The sequence below is a fragment of the Acartia tonsa genome, chromosome 13, assembly GCF_053477335.1.
Source record: "Acartia tonsa isolate MP-2025a chromosome 13, ASM5347733v1, whole genome shotgun sequence".
In the NCBI taxonomy this organism is placed as follows: Eukaryota; Metazoa; Arthropoda; class Copepoda; order Calanoida; family Acartiidae; genus Acartia; species Acartia tonsa.
The window spans coordinates 22,567,413-22,588,746 of record NC_137272.1 but is presented as its reverse complement, the minus strand read 5'-3'; the positions used below and the strand labels follow the sequence as shown (position 1 = coordinate 22,588,746).

Here is a 21,334-nt window from a genome sequence, read left to right as displayed (position 1 = left end):
CTTCCCAGTGCTACTGATTTATTTACATTGCTTTTTGCAGATGACACTAGTTTTGTTGTGTCGGGAGATAACCTAAATGATATTATTATTAAACTAAATAATGAACTTAAAAAAATCAACAATTGGTTTAGGGCAAATAAATTATCTTTAAATGCAGAGAAAACAAAAATCATGATTTTCAACAAAAGAGAAGACACAATAGACTGGGAAGATATCAATGTATTCATTGATTCTAATAATGATAATGAAAACAATCCTGAGCTGATAGATAAGATTGGTGTTGTTAATAGCAGAAGTAAAATACCTGCAATAAAATTCCTAGGTGTATTTATTGATTCTAATCTCAGTTTCAAGTATCATATAGATTTTATTAGAAAAAAAGTTTCTAGTTCTTTGTATATGATAAATAGAGCTAAAAACTTTCTTTGCAAAAAATCATTAACCACTCTTTATCATTCATTCATTCATTCTCATTTATTGTATTGTTTACCAATTTGGTCATCCTGTCCTAAATCTTACCTTGAGCCATTGATTAAATTACAGAAAAAAGCAATAAGATTAATTACTGGTACTAAATATAACTCACATACAGCAGAAAAGTTTAATAAATTAAATATTATGCCTCTCCCCCAATTAGTAGATTATTCCAAACTTCTTTTCATGTATGATTATATAAATGACAAGCTTCCACTCTCTTTCCAGGAGACATGGAAAAGAAAAAACGAGGTTTATAATAACATAAGAAACAACAGGAGATTGGATGGTGATCATTTTTATATCCCTATTATTAGATACAAAAGCATTGAGAATCTCCCATACTATTGTTTACCTAACCTTTGGAATAAAAATTGCTTTAATGACCTTCTTAATTCTTATCAACCACGTAAAATGTTTATTAAAAACCTTACAGCTTATTTAATGATTCAAGTTGAAACAGTATGTAATAAGGCTGTCTGCAACGAATGCTTTCCTAACAATCTTATTTAATCTTTGCATAACCATGGTTTTGATTATTTTACACCTACAATTCGGATTTTCTTTATTTTTTTAAATATTATTTAGCAAAAAATTTGAGCCATTTTATATGATGCTGCTTGTGAGAGAGCTTAGATTAAGATTAAAAAACAATTTATTTATTTTTTTTCAATTACATCATTTCAATCTTTAAAATAATTTTTAAAATATGTAAATACTTAACTTATTTTGAACACTGAAGGCCCCATTTAATACACCTCTGGTTTATGGAATGCCTCATAATCGTAGATAACACATTAGTTAAAGTTTATTAATGATGTGATTTATAATATCTAAAAATGCTATGTAATATGTTTATCATAACTAAACCGATTTGAAAATAAATCTTATTCTTATTCTTATTATATAACATCTATAGAGACTAGTACATAAAAATACATATACACAAACACATAGTAAGTTGTCCATAATTTGACTTGAGGTCGTCTGTAAAGTTTATTATTCTTTTTATTATAACAATTGGATACGCCCCTATCATCTAGGGGCAGAGAGATGCTAATAAAATAGCTTTAAACCATCCAAGACTTAAATCTTAAGAAAAATAGCCTTAACCCATCACACACCCTATGTGAAGATTACCTATATTGTAAAACCCAATCGGTTCAACTTTTATGAGATCCTTTGCTACAGACAAAAAAAGCTTACTTCTTTATACAATAGAATAGATAATAAGATATTTGATTAGAAAAAGAATATTCATCTTTCAGTTACCTTTCCCCGTATTCCTGTAACTATTAGGCATCCGGTCACAAATTACAATTTTTATCTTACCAACTAATTTAACCAGGGAGGGAGGGGACACTGGACAGTGGGTTGGAAATTAAAATAATCTTATTGTCTAAATTGTCTTATCCTTTAAGATTTCCTTGTTTTAACAAATTTGACAACTTAAAAAAATTAAAACTAGGGTTATCCTAAAAAAAACAAAAATGACAATATCCATAAAAACGAAGAAACTCTGTAATTTGATGCAACCAGTTTAAATTCAGGATATTGTTTAATGACATTACATTTTTAGGACTTGATTATAGAGATGCTTAAACATTGTACTTTTCTGCCTTAGAATCAGTATCAGAAGATAATCATGTTGGATAGATAGACGTACCGACCCTGATTGTAGTAAAGCTTCGCTTTTAAAATTGGTTTAAATGAATTTAAAGCGTTGTAATAAAATTGATTTTTATTACAATTTTAGATTGTAAGTTTTAACTATATATTACTGCTTATTTACTATAAGTATTTATTAAAGCAGTTACAGAAATATTTTGAAGCATAAGTGGTTCCGTTAACCTCACGTTTAATTAACTATTGTTTATTAAATCTATATATTATTGCAAAATATATTGATTTCTTCTACAAAACATAATTAATTTCATAAATTTAAACTGTTTCATGCTAATATATAAATGTAAATCTTTTAAAATTGTTTTGCGTACATTAGGCAATTATTAAGTTTTTGGTTTAAAACTAAAAATTATTGGATGACACCTAGAAGTCAAATAAGGAATTAAAATGTCTATATTTGTGTAAAAAAAAGTTGAAGAGAGAAAAAAGTTATTGAAAACTGGTATATGTGTGTGTGTGTCTTTTTGTTCACATATTACAATATCTATACATTAGAGTTGAAACAAATTAGACCCCCCCTCCCCACACCTACGTAAGTATTTATTAGAAGGGCAGACACTCTACATATAGATAACTAAGGTATGTCTGTACGTACATACATGTGAATTTACGTGGCTAAGATAATATTCTGTATTTTTTTGTGGAGATTTCGGTGGAATGGGGTGGAGGGGGGGGGGGATAAGGATAGCGTCTCCCCTCAAGGAACATTAAGTTTTAACAGGGTTATAATAGGTGATTGAATTATTAACTTTTTTATGATATCTAATTTTTTTATCCTATCCTATTATATAAACAAGTAAGCTTTTTATTTTCTTTGTTTGTAGCGAAGGATCTCGCTAACTGCTGAACCAATATGGTTCCCCTTTACAGTGAAGGTTTTTAACTATTTTGGGGGAGGGTATCTCCATTCTCCCAATAAAAAATGACCCCAATTAAAAAAGCAATTATTTTGTAACTACTTATTTCTTTTTGAAACTCAAATTTAAAAAAAAAAAAACAAGGAGGGTCGTTTTTTCCTTGCCACCCTAAATGTCCTAGAGGCTTCTAGAGGTGTAGCTGCTAGAAATTTTATAAAGGGGGTGTAAAATTAGTCTATTCAAAGTTTTAAAGAATACTACTTTGAAGGGAGGTAGTGCTTTTTTGCAACTTGTTTGCTTTTAACCCTTTGTTGTTCAAAAATAAGAATATACAAAAGGTAGAGTTATTAGTGGCTACAAATTTTAAATATCTACAAAATGGGTGGTTCAACTTTGATAAAAGAAAGTAAATTTAAAATTACTTTGATGTTGCATACAATTTAATTGAAATAGGTGTCAAACTCGAGTTATATTTACTAAAATATATGTACAAATCAAATTTAAATTCTACTTTTTCAAGCAATATTTCAGTGGTTATTTGTCTTTGTCTTTCTTAACTTAAAATACGTTTTGATCTGCTTTTGCTATATATCTTCAAAAAAATTTATTATGATTTGTTGAAAATACAGGCAAGACAAACAAACATACATCCTTTTATTTTATTACATGTGTTTGATAATATGGAATAACAGAAGAATTGGAAAAGGGTTAAAGTCAGTGTGTGTGTTTTAATGAAAGCGGGTTATAGCATGTGTAAGCGCCTTAGAAAAGGCTTACATACAAACACTCACATATATATATAAACACACACACACACACACACACACATGTACATACACAAACACACAAACACACACAAACATACAAACAAACCATTTGACAAGGAGTTTTTTTTGATCGAAAGCTGGGTATAGCTTGTGTGCGCGCGCCTTACATTAGAAAAGGTGCACACAAACACTCTCTCTCTTTTAAACTCACACACACACACATACACACACACTCACACACATATATACACATCCATTCCACACACACTAAACCATACAAATTCTAGCAATTATATGAAGGTAAATTGCACTTAAAGAAAACAATGTAGTATCAACATTTCTCACTAGGTGTCTATGATAAAATACAGTATAATATATAATCTATTAAATGATTGATTATACAAGATAGTAAATTAGTTTCACTGTCAAAATAGCTTTATTAATTCATCTTTTGATAAATAAAATAAAATCAGTAAGTTTTCATTAGCAAATAGATTGATATATGAAAAAAAAATCATTATAGTTATATATTTGAAGTTAAGTAAATTAATTACCCGAGTTCGTTCTGTTAGTGCCTCCATTTATGAAACAACATTTTTGCTCTCCTGTAAATAATACCGAAAAGTAATGTATAGCAGTAATTAACTAAAAGAAGTAAATATGCCTGCAGTTAAATCAGCATGTTCATTCACCTAAAGTACGTCTGTCTCAAAAGCTTGATAACCGCTGAATCGGTTGAATTCTACTCAAAGTAATGTTTAGCTGTAATTCATAAATTGATGATGTGAAAACAGTTTGCCTGCAATTAACTCAATTTTATATACATAAATCACAAAGTAGCACATGTCTGTCCCTCCGTCTGAAGCTTAAGATCTTGATAACCGCTGAACCGGTTGAGTTCTACTATTCAGAGAATATAGATACTGGTACTAAGGTGGTTTCAATCTATTTCCTTACAAAAAATAACTACTATGGGTATTTTGTAGGACAACTTTCTTTGATTTTTACTCTGATTGGGCTTCGCCTCTAGGGCCTATGTATTTAAAGTAATAAATTATGTGTGTTTGTGTGTCAATTAAGATTTTAAAGATTTCATGTATTTTTGTCCATAATTTTAAGAATTGTAATTTTTAATTTCAATATCCGTGGAAAGCTGTCTATAATATGTCCTAAAACAGTAGCTTGTATTTAAGGAAGTTTTGCAACAAATTTATTAACAATTTCTGCTTATTCAGTTCGGTAATCCTTCAAGTGTGAATGTACGTTTGTCTTATAGTTTTTATGTATATTGTCATCCTTGTGTTGATATAAATCAATGTTTAAAGAGTAGCTGCACTACTAAACTTTTTTTTGTTTATAATTAGCAAAATGTCTTCAGATATTTAGCCTTGATATTAGAATACTAGAGTTGGCTCAATATAACTATATCGCTATTGGCTAGTTTTCTATAAGTACATATCTATTTATCTATTTCTCAATAAATCAATTTCCTCCCCCGCCATTACTATCGATCTAAAAGAAAGAAGTAAATATTTATTAATTTAAATGATTTTAAAAAGATTTTTTCAATTATATTTTTTTCACATTACCATCACCAAAGGGTTAATATGATTAAAATTTTAGTTTTCATATTTTAACACAAAGGAAGTGTCGCCACAATCGAATTCTTTTAAAATAGAGTTTTCTTAGATTTACTCTATTATGAACGTATATTTTTTATTTATGAAATAAGGATTAAATACTTCAATGTAATTCAAATATCTACATGAAGTGAAAAACTTAATTCATTCCATAAACAAATAGAATAAAGGTCTTATCGCTTTGGCCAATGAGAGTTTAATGAGGATTATTGGAGCACTATGAGTTTTAAACACTTTACCATTGGAAGACTCGAGCTCATTTATAGACATTTATTTCCTATATAGATCTGTCATGGATCTTGATGCAATAAAGCAGGCCGTTTTGTAAATGTTAAAAATTGGAAGATTTCATTAAATAAAAGTAATCGCAAATATACTTAGTAAGACTATTGAAAATGAAATTACCTTTCCCCAAATTATGATAAATCTAGTATCTACTTTAAATGATTAGATATTTTGCATGTGGATGAAAATTATTGTTCCGTCATTGTGTTCTATTGCATCTCCCAAGGTTTCTCCTTAAAAATTTACACTACCAAAGGCTGAAAATAGTTCCTTAAGTTTTTTTTGGAAGCTTTATTTAAACTTTAAAATTGATAGTGAATTGTCCCATCTCTCACTCAGCTAATAACCAAAACTGGTTTATATAGTCAAAAGTTGCAGCTCAGAAACATCTCGCCAACAATCCAGAGCCGCTAAAAAAACCTGTGAAGTTTGAATTTTTTTCTTTGTTATAATAATGGCTTCTGTAACATCTATTTTTAGGCCAAGGCATTCCCATTGATCTTATCATTATCCTCGCACGCCTGACATAGAGCAGCATATATAATCAGTAATTAATAATAAAAAAAGTAGTCACATAACACTCAACTGCCTCATCTATAAATAGTCTAAGCTTCTTTTTAGACTACCTGTATTGTAATCTACATATAGTAATATATAATTAGTTTCATAATAGGCATATTTAGGGGGGGGGGGGGGGGGTTGTACACGCTTTGAAGTGATGCTAACATACTTTATTTGTCATTAATTAATAAACTATTATATACTATCATTTTGTTACAAGCAAAGCTTTTCATTAATAAGTTAGGTAGGAAGCATAGGCGTCCAAGGGGGGGGTAATGGGGCGATTACCCCCCCCAAACGGCACCCCCAAAATTTTTTTCATTTTAATCCCCCCCCCCCCCATTCAAAATTTACCCCTACCCTGGGGGTGCCGTAGGCACCCCCAACCATTTAGGAGGGGGTATTTACCCCCCCAAACAATTTTGGGGGGGTAAATACCCCCCCCAAAATAAAAAAACTCTAATAAAAAAAATTTTTGCGCGCTTCGCGCGCATTTTTAATACTATATATTTAATAAAATTTAAATTACCCCCCCCCAAAAATTTACCCCGGGGGTAAATTTTGGGGGGGATAAACTAAATTTACCCCTGCCAACAGATTTCAGGGGGGGTAATTACCCCCCCCCCCAAGCAAATTTTACCCCCGGGGTAAAAATTTTGGGGGGTTAAAAAAATTTGCGGCGCGATTCGCGCGCCATTTTACCCCCCTCAAACACGAATTACCCCCCCCCCCCTAAAAAATGTTTACCCCCCCCCAAAATAAAAAGCTTGGACGCCCCTGGTAGGAAGGTTTGCTTTTTTACTTAGTTTAGCCAACTGGATCTGAGTAACCAATAATCATATATATTTATTATTTTTTTAGGTTATGTTAGCTAATAAAAAAGTTACAAAAAGGGTCAATAAAGAGAAGGTAGGATGAGAAAATTTTACCTGTGTATAACCTGATATGTAAGATTTAAAAAAAGAAAATAAGAGCTTTCAACCGCTAACAAAATTTTAATTTGGTTTCAAAAGTTTTTTTTTGGGGAAAACTTCGTTATATTGGAGTAGTTGGGGGGGGGGGGGGGGTAAAATTAAATATATTTCATAGATTTTTTACAATTAAATGAATTAGAGACTGAAATGCTTTTTTCAGTGATTTATTGACAATGTATGCAAAATTTGAATGCTTCGCCACTTATGAACAAATCTAAAATCTAAAATTGTTTGATTAATAAATTTACATGCAACATTCACTTTTAATTTGCAAGGATACGGGCATAGGTTTATGCAAGATAATTAATGTTTCATTAAATTTAAAGAATTAAACCAAACTTCATACTTTTCTGTGTTTAAATTTCAGTCAAGTTTATTTTTAAAACATGATATTTCTTAAATAAATTGTTAAAAACTTTGACTTTGAAAGTGAGTTACAAAATCTATTTATTGACTGAACCGTGATTTTTTATGGGGTAGAGAAATGTATTTTGAAAAACAATTAGTTGAAAATAACAAGTACAGATTTACATTAAATTCTATACTTTCTTTTATGAAACTAGTGACTACGCCCCTAGCCTCGAGAAATTTCACCCTTAGAGTTATTTTCTTGGCTGTTTTTAGAGATAGATAGGTAATTTTTTTTTGTAAAGATAATTCTGACTAATATTAATCTTCTCTATATCTCATTATGTGATCACTGTTATTGTATGGTATAAGCTTCTGAAAATTCTTATGAAGATTCCCTTGACCACAGAGCATCTACTCTTAAAGTCTGTAAGTCCATCCATTATAATGGATTTAGAATATACGTGGATATTATGATAGGGGAAAAGTTGCTATTTCCCCCTTCATTCATTGATCAGTTTGGTAATCCAGTAGAAGGGGATGGGGTAAATTGAGGGGATTTTAGCCCGCTACAAAGTTGGCTTCATTAGAAAACATGATAATCTGGTGTAAGATTCTAGTATTAATAAATCCATAAAGCTTATTTCTCAAATAATGCAAAGACTTAAATAAAAAAAATATTACTCCTATATAATAAAAGGGGGGGGGGGAGACTAACCATCAATGTAAATTTTTATCCAATGAAAATAAAAAGCTTAAATGGAGAAAATGTGTTTGACACAACAGCTATATGAGATAGGAGTCTGTAAATTCTTGTGACAATTCTCCTGTCTTTCATAATGTTTGTCCGTCCTTCTGATTGATTGGACCGTGATCTTTTCTGCAATCTTTCATCAATAACATCATTAATATTAAACATTGTTTATATACAAGTTTTTTAATACACGTGTAAGCAAAAGTATTTTAATAAGCATCTTTTTTTAAAACAATTTGATATTCCCACACTTTTAAAAAAGATAATTATCTTAAATGATATTTATTTTAATTTATATTTATATTTTATTGTACAATAGTATGCAATATTATCACGAATAAAGAATCTGAGCATACAATAAAAAGTTTTTTTTTTAAATTTCTGTTTATAAACAAGAACGGTAAGTTACAAAAAAGAAAGATAGAAAAATAGAGAAAGAAAGAAAGAGAGAATATTTAAGGGAGACGGAGAGAAAGAAAGAAAGAGACAGGGAAAGAAAAAGATAGACTGAAAGTACAACAAAGAAAGAGATTATCAAAGACATAGAGAGAAAGAAAGATAGAGAGAGAGAGAGAGAGTAGGATAGGGAGTGCGTTGGAAAAAAGAACATGCAGACACTATCAATTATAGAGCAGATTTTCTATAGAATAAAGACAAAAAACAAAATCTAATACATTACACGGAATGCCTATACATAAGCTACGCATCAAATAATTAAGCAACATGATATTTAATCAAAATATTTTGCCTATTACTTCAAACCTTTCCATCAACAGTCATTGTGCAATTTTAGTAGATTTTTGCGAAAATTTTAAATAATATAAAATTACCTTTCTATAAATATTAAAATGGATTACTTGATGTCGCGACCGTGACTTAACACGTAGCGCATCCGCTCGTCGTTGCAGAGGTGATAAGTTTGAATCCAGGCTTAACATCGCGTCATAACTACGTTGAAAATGCTTCCTATTGCTGCTTTGTCAGATGCGCCATATTAAAGACAGAATAGGGGGAATGCCTTGCCAAAAACGGTGCAACGCATCACCATGCAAGGTAATTTAATTTCCTTTCCTTTGAAACCGATTGATATCCCTTGGATTAGAACCGGTTTTCACGAAAAATAATGTATATCTTCGTATTACAGACAATTTTCCACGAATAATAAAATAAAAACCATAAAATTAACACCAGTATGATTAGCCCAGGCCTTCAATTCCTGGGGGCTAAAAATGATTCTAATGTTATAATTTTTCATTTCAATGTCCGCGGAAAGGTGACTATATTATTAATATTTGATGTGATAATGATATAAAAGATGTCCTAAGTACATACATATCAAAATTAGTAATTTTGTTATCAAACGTTAATTAATTTTCAAGTTAAATATTAGTTTAAGTATTCAAACTTATAGCTTCATAAAATATACATGTATAAAAAAAAGGATTTTTACTGAAGAGTTTTCTAGCTAAAATCTCATTGGTGCGCTAAAAATTACCTTTAAAAATTCTGAAATCTTATTGGTCACTTTTGGCGTAAAGCAAATGAAGTATTAAGGAGATTAAAGAAATCTACCAAAAGAAAAAGAAGAAATTAGGGAAGGTTAAGAAATTTGTCGAGGGGGATGGGGGGGGGGGGGGGAAGGTCAATTTTATGGGCATTATAATGGGAGTAGAATAGAGGATGGGAGGTAAGGCATATGTAAGAACGACTCCCCCCCAGATTTAATATGAGCTTCACATATGAGTAACATACCCATTTCCGTAATAAAGCAGCCCCTCCTTCCCAATAATTCAGATTGTTCGTCGTCCGTCAATCGCCCATTCATTGACGTAGTTTGTAACATTATTAGTCAGTCTGTTATAAACAATTAGTCAATTTAGACATACTATCCAAAATTAGATAAAGTTTATGTGAAAAAAAGAAAAATCATAATAAATGTTAGATATCGAATTAAGGTATATTTAAAAAAATTTATTTACTTTTTAAATTGAATTAAATGGTTTAAATTATTTTAATTTACAGAAAAAGTTAAGGGCATAATAAATTTTCCTTAACAAATGCAATATTAAGAAATTCTGAAAAAAGCTACAAATTAATAAAATTTTTAAAAACTAACTCCTGCCTTTGGTATCCTGGTTGTAGGCTGAAGAATAACCATATAACACTGAATGGTATATAAACATTTATTATCATATATCATCCCAAAAAATGTGCTTCTATCGACTCCATTTTTCATTTAATTAAAATACATTGTATAAGTTAATTAATTGCTGCCTTAGTATCTAAAGCATAATATTTAAAGAAAAATACAATGGCTTTTAAATTAAACTTATAAAAACATAATATAATCATTGGTAGTAAAAATTAAAATAGTTTTTTTTTATTTAGAATGGACGAAGTTCAGTTACAAAAACAATTTCAAAAGAAACTTTCAGGTTTTAAATCTTTTTTTTTTATATTTGAAACATGGATATAAAGAGCGCAGCAATAGCAAACTAACATGATTGCTAAACTACAAGACTAAAGAAGGTGCAATGTCCACCGAAATATATTTCAATAAATAACTAAGAAGTATCAAAGACTTTTTTACTCAGTAAATTTATCATAACATAATTTTATTAAAATTATCAAGATAAGTGGATTGTTAAAAACGAAAATTTTCAGATTTTTTAGTTTTATGTGAACTTTTTTTTAAAGCAATAGTGAAATTTTGTGAACATATATTATTTAAAATTCTGTAATCAAAATCATTAAAATGATTATTAGATAAAACATAATGATATTACAAACCTATTTTAGCTCTTTTAATTTGGTTAAAACCTTTTAATCGTTATAATTCCTTGAACATGAGTTTCTATGTTCATTAGTCTTCTTGTCCATTGGACAGTTAGGAACAGATAAACTGTAATTTACTTGGCTGCTATTAGAATAATTTTGCGGATTTTTTGGTGATAATTACCATGACTAATGAATGTATATGAAGTATAGATATATGATCCAGATAACTAACTGGACCATATGTCATTTTATGCTCTTTTGTAGCGACTTGGCCGTGTTAATATCTACGATGCTATTGGCTGATATTAAAAGACTCAATTGAAAGTCGGCACAGGGTCCGCGGGGTGGGGACATACAGTTATTTAACGCCTTTCCCTCTATTGTTTTACTTTAATGTATGACCAATGTGCTTTTACTATAACTCAATCTGTCTGTTAGTCCATCAGTTATGCTTTCTGGCAAATTTAATATGTAATAAATTATTTTTAAGACCCATTTTTATTTTAGATTTGGACGAAGAACACAATTACACAAACTATTATTCAAATAGAGGTAAAATTGTTAACAATCTACAAGGATGACAACACCCATTAAAGCAAAGCCTACAAATTCAGAAAATCGAAAAAAATCAGTAAATTTGTCTAAATATTGATGAAATATCGAATGATTACAGACATACCAATTAAGATTGCGGATTTGCTTTGCTTTGAGCATTTTGCCTAATCGTCGAATGCATAACCCTATTAAAATCTTTTAAAAGGGTCAATTTTCTGACATTTTGATTAAACATTACAACATCACAAAGGTTTTGTGCTGAAAATTACAAATTTATAATAAAAATTTTTAATGAACAAATTTTAAATCAATACTGGAAGCTTTTTATAATGCCTACAAAAACCTCATGCAATAAAAATAACCAATGATAGGCAATATACTGGCAGGCATATATATATTTCAATTGACCAATAGTAGGCCAATATTTTAGGCGTCATTTTAAAAAATAATTAAAATAAAATAATAATTCTTTTAGGATTAGAAATTTTTGGAGAGGAAGAAAGAGTTATGCAGCCCTTCTCAGATATTAATAGACAGGTAAAAATATTTATCGTATTCATTCGAATCCGGTGGATAGGAACCGGTTCTCATCCATACGAAAAAACTATGTCTAGCATCGTATTATATCCAGCTTTCTACGAATATAAAAATGTACAATCATAAGAGAAATAACAATTATTTAGTTTATGAAAAAATGTATTTTAGGTTGTTTTTATCATATATGGAAAATATGAAATTTTTAAATAGTTCCTTTAATCTCAAACAACTTATCTAGGCTTTTGCTTTTTGAAAACGTCAACAAACAAAGAAGCAACAATAAATTCATTTATTCGACATATAGAATCTCTAAAATGGCTACAAGAAAGTTTTCCTGTGTAATTATGTCATAAATTGACTCTTTTGATCCCTTTTGCAAATTTTGCAAACGCAATTTAAAAATAATAAAAACCACCTAGGACGATATGAACTATCCTGGATCAAACGGCCAACCACTCCATCCTGCTGGTGCCCTTGCCAGCTATTCTCCAGTTCCCAGTCCAGTTCAATATTATGAACAAACATCCCAGGTATGTAGCTGCAATAATAAAACAATGATAACATCCATAAGTAGAGAATCACAATAAATTCATGGAAGAACACACAGACAAAATGAATTATAGATAAGATGTTCAGTTGATAAATATGAAATTATTCATAGAAATCACGAAACCTTTCTGAAATACATGACCGGGCCATCATTAAGAGTATATGCTTTATTTTTACCCCATATATTTGCAATTGACCTTTATAAATATATGATTTTAAAGGATATATATATTTAGGATTATCGTGTAGTAAATTCATCCACCATGTTTTCCTCCCATACCCCCGGGGCTATCCAAACAACCTCGCACACCCCTGGGGCCATGCAGACAACCTCACACAACCCTGGGGCCATGCAGACAACCTCACACACCCCTGGGGCCATGCAGACAACTGGCTATCTATCCTGTCCTCCTTCCCCCTGTACCCCATCCACAATCAGCTCTGTTTCACCAAATTTTGTACCTTCATCACCTTCGTCTGTTGTTACTGGCTCGAACAATATGTCCGGCGAGTCAGCTGTTGCCAGCTGCCCCAGCTCACCAACTCACTACAGCAGTACAAATCAGCTGACGCCGCTAGCATCTGCTGTGACGTCATCAATGCTAACAATGGCCATGATGACGTCATCAGAAGGGGCAAGTAATTTAATGTCGTCGTCCATGACTTTAACGTCAGCAATTTCCCCGCCAAATTCGCCGCCATTGTTGACTGCTCTGGAGGGCCCTGCAAGTGGTATGAGCCCTGCAACACCTCTGTTAGAGAAGGAAGATATTCTACCCCTAGCCTGCAATATGACACTCCTTAACACAGATTCAGGTGAGATACTTTACTGTTGTTTTGTCAAGCACCTGTCATTCTACCGGCATTATGAGAAATGTTTTACCCAAAAACAGGTGTAATTTATTAAAGTTTAAAGTTATTTGTTAGTCATGTAGCTTTTTACATCAAAGAGGAACTATTTTGACAAGATTCTTTAATATAGACTTGATGTATTCTGTAGAGACAGTGTCTCCATCTATGGACAACAATGCAAACTATTCTGACCTTCACAACAATTCTTCTCCAGTGGACAAAATGGGATTCGAACTTTATCCACAGAGCTATTGTGATTTCCCATACTCTACAAACTATTATCAAGGTAATGCAGCAAGTATTGAAAGAAAGAAAGGAGTGTAGATTAGAGAAGAATAAAAATATTAAGAAGACAAATAATGAAAGACAAAAAGGGAAGGATAAGGAGAAAAAGGTGAAAACACATGTGAATTATAGACTTAAATACTTACAGACATACACACTTAGACAAGATTATCAAATTATGGTTCTCCTTTACAGTGAAGCTTTTCATAGGTTCAGGGGAGGGTGCCGTCACCCCAATGTAAATAAAAGTTATTAAATAATATTCTATAAATGTAGATATTTCTTTTTTAGATCCTTATACAAGCGGAGTTTTTGGCGCGGATAGTTCCTACTTATTTGCGGACAGAGATTCCTTGTATAGCCCGCATGTTGCGGCTGCGGGCAGAGAATCACTGTACAGCCCGCCCCATGGCGGCAACAGGACCTTGGTGGATAGGGAGACTCTTTACAGTCCGCAGGGTTTTGTCTGCCCCGATGATTCAAGGCAATCGTATTAAAATTTATTATTTTCCCTTCTAAGCCCCCTTCAATATAATTTAAATACAGTAAAATAGATACACAATTTCAAAACTTCATGAGATAAATTTATGATTACTTTGAATTTAGTATATCTTTTTAAAATTGAATACAACTTATTAATGTTGCATTACAGGTTTTCTGATGGGGATAGCCGGCACTCCGACATAGCCTCGGGATCTGCTGCCGGCTGGCTGGCCAATAACGCGGCTGTTGGAAGATATAACCATCTCTCTTCAAATTCTTCTAATAATATGAGTAAGTCTTTTTAAAATAGCGCAGCTACATTATAAGAAGGGTATGTCCACCAATCAGTCCGTTACTGCATCTTTCTTATTTATTGGTGTATATGTCTGTTTTTTATTATTATTGATGATGATTATGATCAGCAGGTATAAGACAATGAACGATAAATTGATAAAACACAAAATTACCCCTTCTGTAGATTAAGATTATTGGTTGAGAAACTGATAGTTTTAAGCAACCAATCAAAATTTCATCTTAAGTTTTGAATCCAACCAATGAGTAAACGTGTTTATAAAACTTTGGGTACCAGTATAATAAACAGTCCAATATCCCCTCCTCCCTGTATTGTCTCCATATTCTACTTAAGAACATGAATAATATTAAATCCGTAAAGGAAGTTTATTTCCGATCTGACCAACAATAATTTGTCCTTGAAGTGAAACCAAAGTCTATTTCTTATACATATTTATTCTTTGGAAGTGAGACATTCCCTGTGAAACCTGACATTATGTTGCATCGACATAATTCCTGTCGACTTTAGGGTATTTAATAAAGTGGTGCCCAAAGTTTTATGATATTTTTCATTGCCTTAATAACTTTGGGTACTTCTATTGAATTGTAATTGTAATTGGTTGGTTCCTAACTAGTAGAGTCGAAACGTTTCAACCAATAATTTAAATATACAGAAGGGGTAATTTTGATTATCATTATAAAGTTGGTTTTTGTCTGTAGCTTAAGACCTTGGTAACTGCTAAACCGATTGAGTTCTTCCTTTTAGGGTAGCTTCACATATGTAGGTCCCGGGATGGTTTTAGGCTATTTCATCTTTAATTTCGTGATTTTAATTACAATATGACCATAGGAAAATGTTGATATAATAAGAATACAAAAGTTTAATAAGGAGACACGAAAAGTGTCATGTGTGACGTCATAAAAGGAATGAGAGGAGTAGTGGGAAAGAAAACCCCTAAAAAATAGTTGGATTCAGACTATTTTTATGTCGTCACACATAACACTTTCCGTATCTCCGTTTAACAGGGTAAACCTGTTGTTTGTTAAAGGATATCCGGTCTTTAAAGTCACTTTTATTTACTTTTTCTTTCTCTTTTTTCCCCTTTCGGTTCTGAAAAACAGTTACTTTTTCAGTTTCATTTTCAAGCGAAGCTACTTCATAGCTGATTGTGTCTGTCTGTCCTTCTGTCTGTAATACTGGGGTTGTTCGTTTTTTACATATTTTATTTTATTTTGCAAAAACAGGTGAAAATTACGCGCATTTAAAGTTACACTCTGTTCATTAAATGTGCATTAAACGGGATATGACGTCATACTGTATTATTTTGCTTACAATTTCAAACAGCTACGCTACTGGTATTGGACGTAATTGATCTTGTTAAAAAATAATGATTCACTTTCATTTGAAAAAAGTTTGATCATAGAAAAACCATTTTAAGGATATCTTTTCTCAAGCAAAGTCATAATTAAGGTAGTACTTATTTACCGTAAACCACAGTTAGGTTTCGTGATTATTGTATTTGTATTTACTAAAATAAAGAAACTAGAACACATCACAACGACGATTCAGAGCGATAGCTAAAAACTTACATAAAATCTTTATTGGTTTTACAAACCAAAAGTGTCCAAAGCTTTCTACTTATATAATAATATACTGTAGGGGTGATTTGATTATCATAATTGGATGAAGGTATTCATATTTGTATTCGCCCATTGTCTTGTCCCTTAAGATTCCAGATTTTTACATGGTTATGTTTTTTTTTATAGGTTTAGAGTGGCAAGATTTTTACCAGAATCCTGTACAGAATAATAATATTCCTGAAGATCCTTATCTTTCCAGGTATAATAAGTAGCTGTCTATAGTGCCTTAGCAAAATGGGGATAGATGTCACAACTTTTGGCCTACCTATTCTATTGGCGTCAGGAAATTTCCCATACCCCATCTCTTTTCAAGGGGGTTTCTTTCCCCCTTCCCTTTCTCCTTCCCTCTACTATGACGTCAGTTGAATGGGTAGGCCAAAAACTGTGACATCTACTCTCATTTTCCTAGGGTACCAAACACAGCTACGTATAATCATCGATAATTTTATATTATTACTTGGATGTTGCACCAGGTTTTCATGTACTCTAAGAAAATAATATTCTCAGATGTCTAAAATAACGAAATCCCCCTCATCCACACCTTTTACCCCATCCCCTACCCTCTCACTGGATATACCAACTGACTAATAAATGGGGTCCATTTTAGCAACCTAAATAGTCGATAAATTTTCCCCGGTCATTATTTTCAATAACTATTGGTATAGTGTTTTTTTTTTAAATTTGCAGCTATTTTAGAACCTAGTAATAGTGTCTAACTTTTTATCTTTGTGACGTAACAAAAATCGAAGGATGAGAGGGGAGGTAAGAAAGGGAATCCCTAAAAAAGAGATGGATTTTTGTTACATCACAAAGATAAAAAGTTAGACACTATTACTAGGTTCCCATTTTATGTTGAATGTACGTTCGTCCGTCTGTACGTCCAAGCCTGATAACAAATACAAAGTAAAAAATACCTTTGCAGGTATTTTATTTTATTATCCGCAGAAAACTGCCAATTATACGATAAGATAAATGACAGTATTGCTATTTTTCTGTTGGCTCAGTTCTTCGGCCCCTCGGAGGCAACAAAGCAGAAATAAATTTTATAGTTTTTCACTTTATCCGCGGAAAACTGCTTTTATACAATGCTATGTATAACAATTCTTGTTTAGGTATGAGACGGCCGCGCCACCTTGCGAAAATTTGCAGAAAAACCTGCTCTCAATGAAAAGTCTGAGTCCGTCCTCTGGACAGTATAAAATGGTTAGTTTAATAAATCTTAAATTGATTTACATCCCCAATGTTAATACACAAAATTATCCCTTCTATAGATTACAATTAGATCATAGAGAGAGGGAACAATGGACTGTTTTTACATAAGTCCCCAAAGTTGTTAAGCCAATGAATTAGAAAACGTTAATATAAAACTTTTGGGGAGTTGTGTAATAAACAGCCCATTGTCCCCTCTCGCTGTGAACAGAACAGCTATACAGTCTGACGATATTAAGACTTGAAACACCACTGATATTTTTTCTTTAGAAAACGCCGAGAATCGACCCCAACACCCGGTGTGCCAACTGTGGGACGCACAAGACTGGTCTCTGGCGAAGAAATCCAAATGGAAACGGAACGTATGTGTGTAATGCTTGCGGCCTATATGAGAAATTACACAAGGTAAGAGAGCCATGCGGGTTTACAACTCTATTTTAGTTAGGTTAGATATAAGTTGACCACAGAAAAGATATTTAATATAAACTTGCTAAAAAATATGATATTTTCATGTTTCCAGCAAATAAAACTTCTCTCTCTATCTCATTATATTTCTTATCTTTTTTCTCCTACCTTTTTCTCTTAAAACAACGCTTCAATGAAAATAAATCGTCCTTGTTAAAACAATGTAAAATATTCAAATTTCATTGGAAGGTTCCGTGATTATTCTTAAAATTTAAATTGAATAATTTCTTAATTATTATTTGCGCAATTATGAATACATCAACAAAAATTAGATTTACTCAGAGATTATAATAGATAGAGGACCGATTTTTCTGGTGTAGATTCTCATAACTATACTAAATGTTTTATTATAATTTTAATTTTTAATAACATTAATTTAAGCTTTTTTCTTATTTTTTTTTTTCAAAAACATTTATAATTTATTAATGTTATATTTTTATTTTTAGGTTTGTCGTCCAATTGAGATGAATAAAGACAAAGAACCAACGGTAAGTTAACTTCTTAAAAAGTATCTAAGGACAATTTGTTACATAATAGGTTTACTTTTAAGATTAAAGGAACAAGGCTATTTTTATGGTTCGATTTTATAAATTAGGGTTTTTTTTCGAATTTAAAATATATGCAAAATTTTTTACTTAACTTTACAAAATAAACAGCAGTATTATTGTGATTATTTGCACTTGTACTTTTTAAACTTGTATACATTCTTGGTCTACTTGACTCCTATTCTATAAAAGGAACATTGTATGTATAATGTATTTAACCCATTAGTGCCGAACCGGACATTAAAACCCGGTTCCGAAAAATGGAAAAAAAAAACGGTTTCCGGCTCCATAATTGCATCATTCTCAGTATGAATCCCTCCTCTACTACCCTGGCTTTCATTTCCCCCTGGAGCAGGCAGTTTAGCTTACTTCCGTTTTATGGTATAGCTCAACAAAATTTGAAAATCATGAAATTCAAAATACCCCTTCTAACTTTTTTGTTTTTATAGTAAAGTCGCGGATTTTTTTCGTGAAATCTAATGTTTATTGACAAGTACATCTATATGTGAATTCGTTTTATTCAAATTATTATTTTTCATATGATTTTTTTATCGTTTTTTTGCGCCCTATTATGACCCGGTTCGGCTTGGCCATACATACCCGAAAATTTTAAAACCCGGCTCGGTTTCGGTTTTTATTACCCGGTTTTAACTTTTCAACCAATAAAAATAACAATTAACGTCATTAGTAAGGGTTTGAGCCACCATAATAACCCTAGTAATCTCTATAGGTGTCACCCAATAGTTTTATGATCGTTTTCTGATATGTAACACCCAAATTTTATATGTTCTTTTTTTTGTAGTGTGTGTCTTTTAAAACTTCGAGCAACGGGTTTTTTTACCCGAAAACGGCGGCACCTATAGCCGAAACACTAAATTTGAAATAAATCGCTTCGTATTATACTTGTAGCTCTTTAGATTACATGAGGTTGTGTAGTTTTCAATTACGGATCGTATCAAAGTTCTAAAAAGTGTTCATCTCACTTTTGGCGTTCAAAAATTACATTTTTCGATTTTTGGTCAAAATAACCGGGTTTATACAGGTCAACCGGGTTTTAAAACTGGGGGAAAGCACCAAAAACGGGTGTTAATGCCTGGTTGGTATTTATGGCCAAGCCGAACCGGGTTTTTTTTGCAACTTTCCTGTGCACGCCACTAGAGCAAAACAAAAAAATACGAATTCCGTTTTGACCATTATAAAGCTTCCCTGAAACTTACAGCTCGATCGGCCCATAAAAGTGGCGCTCGGCACTAATGGGTTAAAACAGATCTGATGTACACACTATCATCAAATCAAACATGATAAAATCTTTTGCAACCATTTTGTTCCAAAAAACACCAGTTACCAAATAAACAAAATGTACAAATAAAAAAAAAGATTTTACAAATTTCTATTCATTTTTGTTAAATATCAAACATTTGAAATTAAAAATTACTTTAAATTCAGAAACGAAAGCGCAAGAATCCTGCTCAAGGAAAGAGAAGAAAAGTGAAGACCTCAGTTTCTGGAAGATCAGGTATGCGGATTTCAAGTTTGTATTCAGTCAAACGCATTTTTAAAGTTAGAAAAGTTTTAGCCAAGTTTTTAGAAGTTTTTATTCTCAGTTCCTCAATTTTTTTTAGAATCAACTCATCGCCTTTAACTTTTCTGTCGGTCAAATATGTTTTTGATTAGTTTCTATTAAGCATCAAAATGTTATTTTTGATTATAGAATATATTTTTAAATTACCATATATAATGCTATCAAAGAACTTTTCTAAACTTTATTATACTATAACCTAAAATATTATTTATTAATCTGCTTAGCAAATGCTTTTAAATTTATTGTCCTCTCTTTTCAGGTACTGACAGTACAAATCAGCAACAGTCATTAAAATCCACCATATCTATGTCTGTCAATAACTATAATAGGAGATGATAATGACACACCTACCAGGGGCACAATTAATGAAGTCACCACCCTGACAAAGCAGCAGGATGGAGCACTACTCCAGGTTCAGCCGAGCACAAGCCAAAGACATTCCCAGGAAACATTCAGCCTCAAGTTGAACGGCATGTTCAACCCCAAAGTGGATTCATTCAGTGATCTAAAAATAATTCGACGCTATAATCAGCAGCAGCAGAAAAATTGCGCCAATAATGGAACAAAATGCGCAAATGCCGCAAAACATTATACGCGTCGTAGCACCCGCAGATACTCTAGTAACGACGACAGTTATGCAACAAATGTGCTTGTTAGTCCAATGGAAACCCAATCAGGGGTTAAAAAGTACACGTGTCAGAAATGTTACCTAACTTTTGATATGATTGATGGCCCTTATGGAGTTAATGAACATGTACGGCAAGTACATTCTTAGTCAAATTTTCCTGAAAAAAGGGGATTTCGCCAAGTTGAAAATAAGCAAAAATTTGCTATAATCATATGAATATTAAATAGGTTAATAATTTGAGGCGAAAATTGTATTAAAATTTTTTTTTAAAATCTGAATATTACAAAACATATTTTTTTATATAAATATTTCTCATATAAGTAGTAGTTTAAAATCAGGAAAATTTTCATCTCTAAAATTTGCATTTAATAAGTCATTTGTAAAACGATACAACACCAAATTAATAAACCAATATATTTTTTAAAGTCAAAAAGCCAATGAATAAAATACTATTATTATTATAGTTTTATGTAAAAACATGTACAGAGTACCTTTTCTTATGTATTTATAATTTTTAAATCATTAAAATTTAAATTGTGTGATATTTTTGTAATCATGAGTTGTATTTTTAATAAAGTTTTTGTTTAA

The 21,334-nt window shown here is 31.6% G+C and overlaps 1 protein-coding gene across 4 annotated transcripts in view; it reads left to right on the top strand.

Annotated features, from left to right (window-relative positions):
* The window catches only part of LOC145303843 (uncharacterized), a 36,240-nt gene extending 14,906 nt beyond the window's left edge, over positions 1-21,334 (top strand). Inside the window, exons 1-15 of one of the 4 annotated variants that reach the window (XM_080145483.1) lie at positions 10,064-10,301; positions 10,735-10,781; positions 11,632-11,676; positions 12,155-12,216; positions 12,636-12,746; positions 13,002-13,581; positions 13,748-13,903; positions 14,194-14,386; positions 14,555-14,676; positions 16,444-16,516; positions 17,430-17,520; positions 17,797-17,931; positions 18,438-18,479; positions 19,983-20,052; positions 20,378-21,334. In XM_080145483.1, the coding sequence (XP_080001609.1) occupies positions 10,282-10,301; positions 10,735-10,781; positions 11,632-11,676; positions 12,155-12,216; positions 12,636-12,746; positions 13,002-13,581; positions 13,748-13,903; positions 14,194-14,386; positions 14,555-14,676; positions 16,444-16,516; positions 17,430-17,520; positions 17,797-17,931; positions 18,438-18,479; positions 19,983-20,052; positions 20,378-20,454 (1,824 nt within the window). In that variant the 5' untranslated portion in view covers positions 10,064-10,281 and the 3' untranslated portion in view covers positions 20,455-21,334. Of the gene's footprint in view, positions 1-10,063; positions 10,302-10,734; positions 10,782-11,631; positions 11,677-12,154; positions 12,217-12,635; positions 12,747-13,001; positions 13,582-13,747; positions 13,904-14,193; positions 14,387-14,554; positions 14,677-16,443; positions 16,517-17,429; positions 17,521-17,796; positions 17,932-18,437; positions 18,480-19,982; positions 20,053-20,377 lie in introns of those variants that run through there. The other 3 variants (XM_080145480.1, XM_080145481.1, XM_080145482.1) reach the window with 3 other exon arrangements.